Genomic DNA, 12634 nt, shown 5'->3' on the forward strand with positions numbered 1-12634 from the left:
CTCAAATCCCATTACAGAAACTGGTGGAATTTGAATTTAATTAACTAATCTGGAAAATAAAACGATTAAACTGCTGATGTTTAATATTGATTGTTGTAAAAACTTCATAGCAAAAGAAATTAGCCAACGTCACCCAGTCTGGCTTACAGGGAACTCCAGATTCTTAGCAAACTGATTGACTTAACTGCTCTGTGAAACGGCCTGATGATGAGACACTTGACTCAAGGGCAGCAGAACCCTGGCATTGTCAGTGAGAGCTACATTCCAAAGGATGCTAAGGAGAGGCTGGGCTCAGCTACGATGAATTGAATCCTCACTCATGTGGGTGCCAATGGCCATCTGAGGAAGAGGATCACTTGGTAAGGTTCACAAAACCATGGTAGCGTCTGCAGCAACCAGCACAATCAACTGTAACACGGCCATGTGAGGTGCTGTATGGTCCACCTCTGTCGCCCAGCCCCAGCCCTCCTCAAACCTGCCTGTCCTTCGGTTACAGGGACTCGCGTGTGAAGCAGTACGTAACTGTTGGATGAGTTCTTGCACCAGGTGTAAGTGTCCACAGGTAGCAGCTGCATGCAGTGGGGTCCACAGTTCACTGTCACACGCATTCACATCAGCTTTCGCCTGAAGCAGCAACTTGACAATTTCTTCATAGTCATCGATACAGCACTGTAAAACAAGGCAGGAGACGGAGTCACAGCTTTTCCAGCACTAACACTGGAGGGTCAGATTGCAGCTGCTCCCCTAGCAGCACCACTGCTCTGGATCCCTCACCCTGTGCAAATGTTTGGGGGAAAAAAAAACCATTGCCCCCCCACCCAGCTCTCTAATGCCTCGTGTTTTGGAGAAGGACAAGGCAAACTGACTAAAGCACTCGGATGTTCTCCTTAACGCATGGCAGCTTTGACCATAATGACTGGGAGGAGCTCACAACCAATAATTCAAAATGGTCACCACCTTTCCATAGAGGGCTTCATATTACGAGCCCAAGTGTCTGAGGAGAAGCAAAGACGTGGACGCAGTATAGAGTCATACAGCACGGAAACAGACCCTTCGGTCCAACCAGTCCATGCCGAACATAATCCCAAACTAAACCACTCCCACCTGCCTGCTCCTGGCCCCTTTCCTGTTCCTGTTCCTGTTCCTGTATCTATCCAAATGTCTTTTAAACCTTGTAATTGTACCCACATCCACCGGCTTCTCAGGAAGTTCATTCCACAGGCAAACCACCCTCTGTGTAAAACATTTGTCCTTCATGTCTTAAAATCTCTCTCCTGTCCCTCAAAAAAATGCGCATCCTAGCCTGGAAATCCTCCACCCCTAGGGAAAAGACAACTCCCATTAACCTGACCCATACCTCTCATGATCTTATAAACTTCTGTCGGGCCACCTCTCAACCTCCAGCAGGGAATACGTCCCAGCCAATCTAGCTTCTCCTTATACCTCAAACCCTCCATTCCTGGCAACATCCTGGTAAATCTCTTCTGAACCTTCTCCAGCTTAATAATATCCTTCCTATAACAGGGTGAGCAGTTGTAGGAAGGACATTAGATTTTACACACTCACTCCCACTACCTGACTGATGTCCTGGCCTATAGCCCAAGGTCCAAGGGGGTTGGGTGCCAGCTTGTTCAGTCACAAAAACCTGTGGCAGAAATCCATGATGCTCTGTAGCTGTTATCGTCAAATCGAGAGGGAGCTGACAACAATGATATTCGAAAAGGAGACGTTTGTGGGACAGGATGAGGCAGAGCAATGAGGTAAGTAGAAATTATTTTTCAAAGAGCACAATGGGCTGAATGGCCTCCTTTAGCACCAGAAGCGTCAGGTCTGAGGGTCCAGGCTTTCCCTGGATTTAACTCCACGCAGGTGGCAGAGCTGAGAATGTTAATCAGAAACATTCCCTGAGAAGCTGGACATGGATGGGGGTTAGAGTGCTCAGATACAGCAGTACAGGGAAACTGGTCACATAGTGACACCAGCATTGGCAGACAGAGCTCCCAAATCTCTCATTCACCTGATGCAGTGCAGTTAAACCATCTTCATTATACAAGTCTGGGGCCATTCCACTCTCCAATAACTGTCGAACTGGAAGGAAGGAAAAATCACTCATTAAGACTTTGACAAAGTGAGTTCATTCCAAAACAATTCAACAATATCAGCACTGTATAGGGTTAGGTCAAAAATCAGGACACCCAGAACCTTAACCCATACAGTCCATCAAACACTCCCAGAACAGGGACAGCAAGAGGTTAGCTACTGAGTAAAACTCTCTATACACTACTCCCATCTTACACTCCTAGAACAGGGACAGCACCGAGTTAGATACAGAGTAAAGCTCCCTCTACACTGTCCCCATCGAACACTCCCAGGACAGGACAGCACTGGCTTAAAGCTTCAGTCTATTTAGCCTCTCCCAACTGCTCAAACTCCCTAGTCCTGGCAACATCCTTATAAATCCTTTCTGAGCTCTCTCAAGTTTAATAACCTTCTTCCTATAGAAGAGTTACCAGAATTGTATGAAGTATTCTAAAGGTGACCTCGTAAATGTCCTGTACAACTGTAACATAGTGTCCCAACTCACTGCTCTGACCAATGAAGGCAAGCATAACAAATACCTCCACCACCCAGTTTACCTGGGACTCCACTTTCAAGGAGCTATGAACCTGCACTCCAAGGTCTTTTCATTCAGTAACCCATCCCAGTATCTTACCATGAAATGTAGGAGTCCTGCTCGGATTTGCCTGTCCAAAATGTAGCAGCTCATGTTTATCTAAATTAAAATCCATCTTCCACTCTTTGGCTCATTGGCTTATCTGATCACCATCCCATTGTACTCGGAGGTAACCTTCTTCACTGTTCACTACACCTCCAATTTTGGTAGCTAGGTAGATAGATAGAAAAAGTTCAGCACAGAACAGGCCCTTTGGCCCACAATATTGTGCTGAGGATTAATCCTAATCTAGAATATAATAATCTAACCTACACACCCCTCAACTCACTGATATCCATGTACATGTCCAGCAGTCACTTCAATGTCCCCAATGACTCTGCTTCTACCATCACCGCTGGCAACGCATTCCATGCATTCACAACTCTCTGTGTAAAGAACCTACCTCTGTCATCTCCTTTATACCTTTCCCCCAAACCTCCAAACTATGACCCCTCGTACCAGTCCATCCTGCCCTGGGGAAAAGTCTCTGACTATTAACTCTATCCGTGCCTCTCATTACCTTGTACACCTCGATCAGGTCTCCTCTCTTCCTCCTTCTCTCCAAAGAGAAAAGTCTGAGCTTATTCAACCTCTCTCATAAGGCAAGCCCTCCAGTCCAGGCAGCATCCTGGTAAACCTTTGTACCTTCTCCAAAGCCTCTGTATCTTTCCTATAGTAGAGCGACCAGAACTGGACACAATATTCCAAGTGTGGTCTCACCAGGGACATGTAGAGCTGCAGCAAAACCACGTGGCTCAAACTCGATCCCCCTGTTAATGAAAGCCAAAACACCACATGCTTTCTTAACAACCCTATCCACTTGGGTGGCAACTTTGAGGGATCTACGCACTTAAACACCAAGATCCCCCTGTTCCTCCACACTGCCAAGAATCCTGTCTTTAATCCTATATTCAGCATTCGAGTTTGACCTTCCAAAATGGATCACTTCGCATTTATCCAGGTTGAACTCCATCTGCCATTTCTCAGCCCAGCTCTGCATCCTGTCTATGTCACACTGCAGCCTGCAATAGCCCTCGATACTATCAACGGCACCTCCAACCTTTGTGTCATCGGCAAATTTACTAACCCACCCCTCAACCTCCTCATCCAAGTCATTTATAAAAACTACAAAGAACAAAGGCCCAAGAACAGAGCCCTGCGGGAGCCCACTCAACACTGACCTCCAGGCAGAATACTTTCCATCTACAACCACTCTCTGCCTTCTGTCAGCCAGCCAATTCTGGATCCAGATAGTCAAATCTCCCTGTATCCCATACCTCCTGACTTTATGAATGAGCCTACCATGGGGAACCTTATCAAATGCCTTGCTGAAGACCATATACACCACATCCACTGCTCTACCATCGTCGACCTGTCTTGACACCTCCTCAAAGAACTCAATAAGATTTGTGAGGCATGACCTGCTCCTCACAAAACCAGGCTGACTGCCTTTAATCACTCTATGCTTTTCCAAATAGTCATAAATCCTATTTCTCAGAATTCTTTCCAAAACTTTGCTGACTACAGACGAAAGACTGACTGGTCTGTAATTACCCGGGATTTTCCTATTACCCTTCTTGAAAAGAGGAACAACATTTGCCTCCCTCCAATCCTCCGGTACAACTCCCGTGGAGGGTGAGGAGGCGAAGATCTTTGCCAGCAGCTTAGCAACCTCCTTTCTCGCTTCCTGGAGCAGCCTGGGATAAATCTGGTCTGGCCCTGGGGACTTATCAATCTTAACGTCTGCCAAAATTTCCAGCACATCAACTTCCTCAATCTTGATCTGTTCAGGCCTATTTCCCAGCTCCTCAAAGTTCTCATTCACTACAAGGTCCCTTTCCTTAGTGAGAACCGAAGCAAAAAACCTCATTTAGGGCTTCCCCTATCTGCTCAGACTCCACGCACAAGTTCTCTCCGCTATCCCTGATCAACCCTACCTTCTCCCTGATCATTGTCTTATTCCTCACATATGAGTAAAATGCCTTTGGGTTCTCCCTAATCCTTCCTGCCAAGCCTTTTGCTTGCTCCCTGCCTCTCTGTCCAATTTTGAGCTCCTTTCTAACAAACCTGTAATATTCTAAAGCTGTGCTAGATCCTGGATTCCTCCACCTTATGAAAGGTACCATCTTCCTTTTGACGAGAAGCTCCTGTCATCCAAGGTTCCTTAATCTTACCCCTTCTTACCTGTCTCAGAGGAACAGATTTATGCATCACTCGCAACAACTGCTCCTTAAACAAACAGTCTCCACATGTCTGCTGTGCCCTTTACGTGGGACAATTGCTCCCAATCTGTACTTCCCAACTCTTGTCTGATAGTGTCATAATTTCCTTTTCCCCCAATTAAACATCTTCCCTTGGTAACTGCTCCTTTCCCTCTCCAAGGCTGTGGTAAATGTGAGGCAGTTGTGATCACTGTCACCAAAGTGCTCTCCCACTGCAAGCTCTGACACCTGTCCTGGCTCATTGCTGAGCACCAAATCCAAAATGGCCTCTCCCCTCATCGGCCTGTCTACATACTGAGTAAGGAAACCCTCCTGAGCACACCTGACAAAAATGGCTCCATCCAAACCATCTGCACTTATGTGGTTTCAGTCAATATTGGGAAAGTTGAAGTCACCCATAATAACAACCCTGCTGCATCTGCATTTTTCCAAAATCTGCCCCCCTATGAGTTCTTCAATCTCTCTACTGCTATTTGGGGGTCTGTAGAAAACCCCCAATGTGGTCGCTGTTCCCTTGCTGTTCCTAACTTCCAACCATACTGACTCAGTAGACAAACCTTCATTTCTGTAGCTGTGATGCACTCTCTGATTAGCAATGCTACACCCCCTCCTCTTTTCCACCCTCCCTGTTCTTTTTAAATGTTCTAAACCCTGGAACATCAAACAACCATCCCTGCCCCTTTGAAACCCATGTCTCTGATGGCCACAACATCACAGTCCCAACTACTGATCCATGCTCTAAGTACATCACTCTTATTTCCGATGCTCCTTGCGTTAAAGCAGACACACTTTAGCCGATGCCTTTATTTCATCACGTGAGAAACCTTCCCAATAGATTCACTGCATCCCTTCACTGCCCCATCTACAACTAATCCCTGCAGATATGCAGGTCCGGTTCCCACCCCACCCCCCCCCCCCCCGCCAAGCTAGTTTAAACCCTCCCCAAACCACACGCCCAGGACATTTGTGCCCCTCCAGTTCAGGTGCAACCCATCCTTCATGTACAGGTCCCACCTTCCCCAGAAGGTATCCCAATGGTCTGGGTGTCTGAAACCCTCCCTCCTACACCAGCCTCACAGCCACATGTTAAGCTGCATTCGATGACTGTTCCTCACCTCACTATCTCGTGGCACTGGTTGCAAACCTGAGATCACTACTTGTCCTGCTCAGTGTCATCTGCAAACTTACTAACTATCCCTCCTATGTTCACATCCAAATCAATTATATAAATGATGAAAAGCAGTGGACCCAGCACCGATCATTGTGACAAACTGCTGGTCACAGGCCTCCAGTCTGAAAAACAACCCTCTACCACCACCTTCGGTCTTCTACCTTTGAGCCAATTCTGGATCCAAATGGCTAGTTCTCCCTGTATCCCATGAGATTTAACCTTGGACAACTGTGTGGAGTTGCCTATTCTCCCCATGTCTGCTTGGATTTCCTCTGGGTACTTCCATAGTCCAAAGATGTGTAGGTTAGGTGAATTGGCCATGCTAAATTGCCCATAGTGTTCACAGATGTGTAGGTGAGGTGCATTAGTCAGGGGTAAATATAGAGGAATAGGATAGGGGAATGGGTCTGGGTGGGTTCTCTTTGGAGGGTCAGTGTGGACTTGTTGGGCTGAAGGGCCTGTTTCCACACTGTAGGGATGGATTCTATGATGTAACGATGACCATGCTAATCAGTCTCCCATGGGGAACCTTGTCAAACACCTTACTGAAGTCCATATAGATCACATCTACTGCTCTGCCCACATCAATCCTCTTTGTTACTTCTTCAAAAAACTCAATCAAGTTTGTGAGACATGATTCCCACGCACAAAGCCATGTTGACTATCCCTAATCAGTCCTTGCCTTTCCAAATACATGTACATCCTGTCCCTCAGGATTCCCTCCAACAACTTGCCCATCACCGACGTCAGGCTCACTGGTCTGTCTTTCCCTGGCTTTTCCTTACCACATTTAAACTTGGCACCACGTTTGCCAACCTCCAGTCTTCCGGCACCTCACCTGTGACTATCGATGATACAAATATCTCAGCAAGGGGCCCAGCACTCACTTCCCTAGCTTCCCACAGAGTTCTAGGGTACACCTGATCAGGTCTTGGGGATTTATGCATTTTAAGATCTCTGGCAACTTCTCCTCTGTAATATGGAGATTTTTCAAGACAGCTCAATTTATTTCCCTAAGTTCCCTAGCTTCCATATCCTTCTCCACAATGAACACTGATACAAAATACTTGGTTAGTATCTCACACACCTCCTGCGGTTCCATGCATAGACAGCCTTGTTGATCTTTACAGGGCCGTATTCGCTCTGTAGTTAGTCTTTATCCTTTAAATCTTTGGATTTTCCTTAGCTTTAGCTAATAGTGTTATTCCATGTCCCATTTTTGGCCTCTTGATTTCCCTCTTAAGTATATTCCATGTCCTTATACACCTCTAGGAATTCACTGGATCCCAGCTGTCTACACTTGACTTATATCTCCCCCTTTCTCTAAACCAGTCAATTTCCCAGTCACCCAGCATTCCCCACACCTACCAGCCTCGCCCCTCACTCTACCAGGAACGTCCTGACTCTGTACTCTCGTTATCTCATTCTTAAATGCATCCCACTTCCCATCTGTCCCTTTACCTGTGAATAGCCTCCCCCATCAACTTTTGAAAATTCCTGTCTAATATCAAAATTAGTTTTAGTCCAACTTAGAACTGATCAAAAAGTCAAAGTTCTATCCTTTGCCATAATTACTTAAAAGGCCCCTCTACACTTTCCCATCAGACACTCAGAGATCAGGCACAGCACAGGGCAGGATAGACAGTAAACATCCCTCAACTTTTTTTAAACCAAAAGTAAGTTCTTTTGGCAACTCCCCTTCAAACATTCCTAGGACTGGTACAGCACAGGGTAAGACAGACAATAAAACCACCTCTACGCTGTCCCATCAGACCCTCCCAGATTAGGCTTTTATTGTCAGACAGAGTCATACAGAAACAGACTCTTTGGCCCAACCAGTCCATGCCAAACACAATCCCAAACTAAACTAGCCCCACCTGCCTGCTCCTGGCCATAGCCCTCCAAACCTTTCCTATTCATGTACTTACCAGATGACTTTTAAACTTTGTAACTGTACCCACATCCATCCCTACCCTCTGGAAGTTCATTCCACACATGAACCACCCTCTGTGAATAGGTTGCCCCTCATGTCTTTTGTTAAATCTCTCTCCTCTCACTTTATAACTGTGCCCTCACGTCTTGAAATCTCCCATCCTAAGGAAAAGACAACTACCACTAACTCTATCCATGCCCCTCATTATTTTATAAACTTTTGTAAGGTCACCTCTCAAACTTGTATGTAACGTCCTTCTAAATCTTTTCCGAATCGTCTCCAGCTTAATAATATCCTTCCTATAGCTGGGCGATCGAAAGAGGGCATAGTACTCTGTAGGAGGCCTTCCCAATGTCCTGTATAACCTCAGTATGACCTTCCAACTCCTACACTCAAAGGACTGAGCGATAAAGGCAAGTGTGACAAACGCCTTTTATACCGACCCTGTGCACATAGGATGTAAATGTCAAAGAATTAGGTACCTGCGCTCCTAGGTCACTTTGAGACCCAGGACATGTTCTGGGGACCTGAGCTCAAAGATGGTGGAACTTGTATTCAACAAAAAAAAAAATCTGGAATTAAGGGTCTAATTGACCACGAATCCATTGTCGATTGTCAGAAAACCCCAACTGGGTCACTAATGTCCTGTAGGGAAGGAAACGGTCATCCTTACCTGGTCTGGCCTACACGTGACTCCAGGCCAACAGCAATGTGGTTGACTCTTAACTGCCCTCTGGGCAATTAGGGACAGGCAATAAATACTGGCCTAGTATGGCCTGGCTGGCCTAGTCAGTGACACCCGCATCCCATGAACGAATTAAAATATAAATAAATAAAAGGCCCCTCCATTTTACCCAGGGCCCGAACATCAACTGTACAAGAATTAACTTGCACCTGCCACTCCTCAAGCCCAGTGATCCAATTAATGAGGATCTCTTTGTAATCTTAGATCACCTCCTTCACCGTCCACTATGTCACCAATTTAGGCATTATCTGCAAACGTACTACCCCTGTCTCCTATATTCTCATCCAAATCATTTATATAAATGACAAACAAAAGTGGACCCAGTATTGGTCCCCAACAAACACCTCTTTACTGTGAAGTTTACAGGGCTGTGGAATACATGCAGGGGAGTTATAATTTACTTGGCCAGTTCTCTTAAAGAGCTGACACAGGCGTGGCAGGCTGAATGGCCTTCAATCCACCACATGTATTTCTAACATGACAGCTCAGCAGGGACTCCTGAAGCTGTCGATTCTCTGGCCTCAGTAGCTGCTGTCTGCTGCCCCAGATCCTTCTCGTACCAAGGTGATCAGTGCAGACTCAATGGCCAAAGGGCTGCTTTCTGTCCTGCAGACATCTAGGACTCTACGCTGACCACACAGGCTAGTACTTGCGATATTTATTTTTGGGAGGTGACGGAGTCTGCTCTCACCAAAGCAATGCGTCATGATACACGATAGCTGCTAAACTGATTAAATAAATGCTGGCAAACTGTAACAAGACAGCAAGTGCTGGAGTGACATGACACGCTGTGTCTGAAGAGAACAAACTGACTTTATGTTTGTAACACCCTTCAATGTTCCACAGTGCACTGGACTGTTCATTGTACTAGTCTCCCATTGACCCCAGGTCAATATTCCAGCCCCTGCCTCCTCTCAATCAGAAAATCTCTTGCCTCTGTTTCAGTGTCAGTCAGGGAGTCATAGAGATGTACAGCACAGAAACAGATCCTTCGGTCTAACCCATCCATGCCAAGCAGATATCCCAACCCAATCTAGTCCCACCTGCCAGCACCCGGCCCACATCCCTCCAAACCCTTCCTATTCATATACCCATCCAAATGCCTCTTAGATGTTGCAATTGTACCAGCCTCCGCCACATTCTCTGGCAGCTCATTCCATACGTGTACCACTCTCTGTGTGAAAAAGCTGCCCCTTAGGTCTCTTTTATATCTTTCCCCTCTCACCCTAAACCTATGTCCTCTAGTTCTGGACTCCCCGACCCCAGGGAAGAGACTTTGTCTATTTACCCTATCCATGCCCCTCATGATTTTATAAACCTCTATAAGGTCACCCCTCAGCCTCTGACGCTCCAGGGAAAACAGCCCCAGCCTGTTCAGCCTCTCCCTGTAGCTCAAATCCTCCAACCCTGGCAACATCCTTGTAAATCTTTCCTGAATCCTTTCAAGTTTCACAATATCTTTCTGATAGGAAGGAGACCAGAATTGCAAGCAATATTCCAAAAAAGTGGTCTAACCAGTGTCCTATACAGCCGCAATAGGACCTCCCAACTCCTGTACTGTACCTCAGCCACTGAAACTGGGCATCACACCTTCGGAAGAAAAGATTGGCTTTGGAGGGAGTACACTGTAGATTTATATGAATGATACCTGGAATACAGGAATTAAATTATGAGGTGAGATGACACAAATTAGGCCTATTTTCTCTGGAATTTAGCAAGTTAAAGGGTGAACTGATTGAAATCTTCACGATATTAACAGGTAAAGACAGGGTAGATAAAGAAACTATTTTCGTTGGTTAAGGATTCTAGGACTAGGGGACATAATCTGAGAATTAGGGCCAGAAACACACCCTTACGATAAGGTGAATAGCAAAAATCTTTTCCCGGGGCGGACGGGGGGGGAAAGAGGCAAAACTAGGGGACATATTTTTAAGACGAGAGGGAGATAATTTAAAAAAGGGACTTGAGGGGTTACTTTTTCATACCGAGGGGGGTTCGTTTGTGGAATGAACTGCCAGAGCAAGTGGTAGATACAGGTACAGTTACAACATTTAAAAGACACTTGGATAAATACAAGAATAGGAAAAGTTTAGAGGGATATCCACTGAATGCAGGCAAGTGGGACGAGTTTAGTTTGGGACACTTGGTTAGCATGGGTGAGTGTGGGAGAGGTTTGGAACTCTCTTCCATATACAGCAGTGGATGCTGGATCAGTGTTGATTTTAACTCTAAGACAGATACATTTTTGTTAAACGAAGATATGAAGGGTTATGGGCCAAAGGTCATGATCTCATTAAATGATGGAACAGGCTTGAGGGTCTACGCCTGTTCCAATGAAACTCTCTGGTCTTCTGGCGAAGTCTATCCCAGTACTACACTATTGCCTGTTACTCGAGAGTATTATTGTATTGTCTGCACTGTGGACAATGAAACATCAACCCAGACAAGGCCAGGCCACCCTCCTCCAACACATCTGCAATGTCGTTTAGCTGTCTGTGATGGTTACCGAACCAACTATAACCAGCAAAGCCCCTGTAATGACTCTTCTTCCCTCTCTCTCACAACAATCTCCATCAATCCACACCCTGCAATTTATAGGGGACTTGATCTTGGAGTAAGGGTTCAACATTTAACGTGGAGATGAGGAGGAATTTGATAAGTTGCCACATTAAAGGTTACTGGGGAAAACAGAAGCTCATGCTGTCGTGGGTAATGTACTGGCATGGAGAGACGCTTGGCTGGGTAGGAAAGTGAACCATGTAGAAGACATAAGCAGCTGACAAAGGGATGTAGACAGGTTCAGTGAGAGAACAAAGATCTAGCAAATAGTGAACATAGAACAGTACGGTACAGTACAGGCCCTTCAGCCCTAGGTGTTGTGCCAGCCCTTTATCCTACTCTAAGATCAGACTAACCTACACACCCTCATTGTATTATCTTCCATGTGCCTATCCAAGAGTTGCTTAAAATATCCCTAATGTCTCTGACTCTACTCCCACCGCCAGCAGTGCATTCCACACACCCACCTACCTCGGACATCTCCCCTAAACCTTCCTCCAATCACCTTAAAATGATGCCGCCTCGTGATAGCCATTTCCACTCTGGGAAAATCTCTTTGGCTATCCACTGTATCTATGCTTTGCATCATCTCATACACCTCTATCAAGTTACCTCTCATCCTCCTTTGCTCCAATGAGAACAGCCCTAGCTCCCTCAACCTTTCTCCATAAGACACAGCCTCCAGTCCAGGCAGCATCCTGGCTAATCTCCTCTGCACCCTCTCTAAAGCTTCCACATCTTACTTATAAAGAGGTGACCAGAACTGAACACTATATTCCAAGTGTGGTCTAACCAGGGCTCTATAGAGCTGCAGCATATCCTCGCGGCTCTTAAACTCAATCCCCCTGTTAATAAAAGCCAACACAGCATATGCCTTCTTAACAACCCTATCCACTTGGGTGGCTATCTTGGGGAATCTACTGATGTGGACCCCAAGATCCCTCTGTTCCTTTACACTGCCACAAATTCTGCCTTTAACCCTATAATCTGCATTCAAATTTGACCTTCCAAAATGAATCACTTCACATTTTCCAGGTTGAACTCCATCTGCCACTTCTCAGCCCAGCTCTGCATCCTGTCAATGTCCCATTGCAACCTACAACAGCCCCCCACACTATCCACAACTCCACCAACCTTCATGTCATCAGCAAACTTTAACTTACTTCCTGATCCAAGTCATTTATAAAAATCTCAATCGGCAGAGATCCCAGAGCAGATCCTTGTGGAACACCACTGGTCACCGAGGTCCAGGCTGAATACTTTCCATCTACCACCACCCTCTGTCTTCTAT

The 12634-nt window shown here is 45.9% G+C and overlaps 1 protein-coding gene across 2 annotated transcripts in view; it reads right to left on the reverse strand.

The window, feature by feature from the left end:
* ppp1r16a (protein phosphatase 1, regulatory subunit 16A) overlaps positions 1–12634 on the reverse strand; it is an 87885-nt gene that overhangs the window by 12902 nt on the left and 62349 nt on the right. For both annotated transcript variants that reach the window (XM_072576494.1, XM_072576495.1), the window contains exons 3-4: positions 2018–2088; positions 524–669 (exon numbers count right to left, since the gene is read on the reverse strand). In XM_072576494.1, coding sequence (XP_072432595.1) covers positions 524–669; positions 2018–2088 — 217 coding nt within the window. The remainder of the gene's footprint in view (positions 1–523; positions 670–2017; positions 2089–12634) is intronic.

This window comes from Chiloscyllium punctatum, chromosome 8 (assembly GCF_047496795.1).
Source record: "Chiloscyllium punctatum isolate Juve2018m chromosome 8, sChiPun1.3, whole genome shotgun sequence".
Taxonomy (NCBI): domain Eukaryota; kingdom Metazoa; phylum Chordata; class Chondrichthyes; order Orectolobiformes; family Hemiscylliidae; genus Chiloscyllium; species Chiloscyllium punctatum.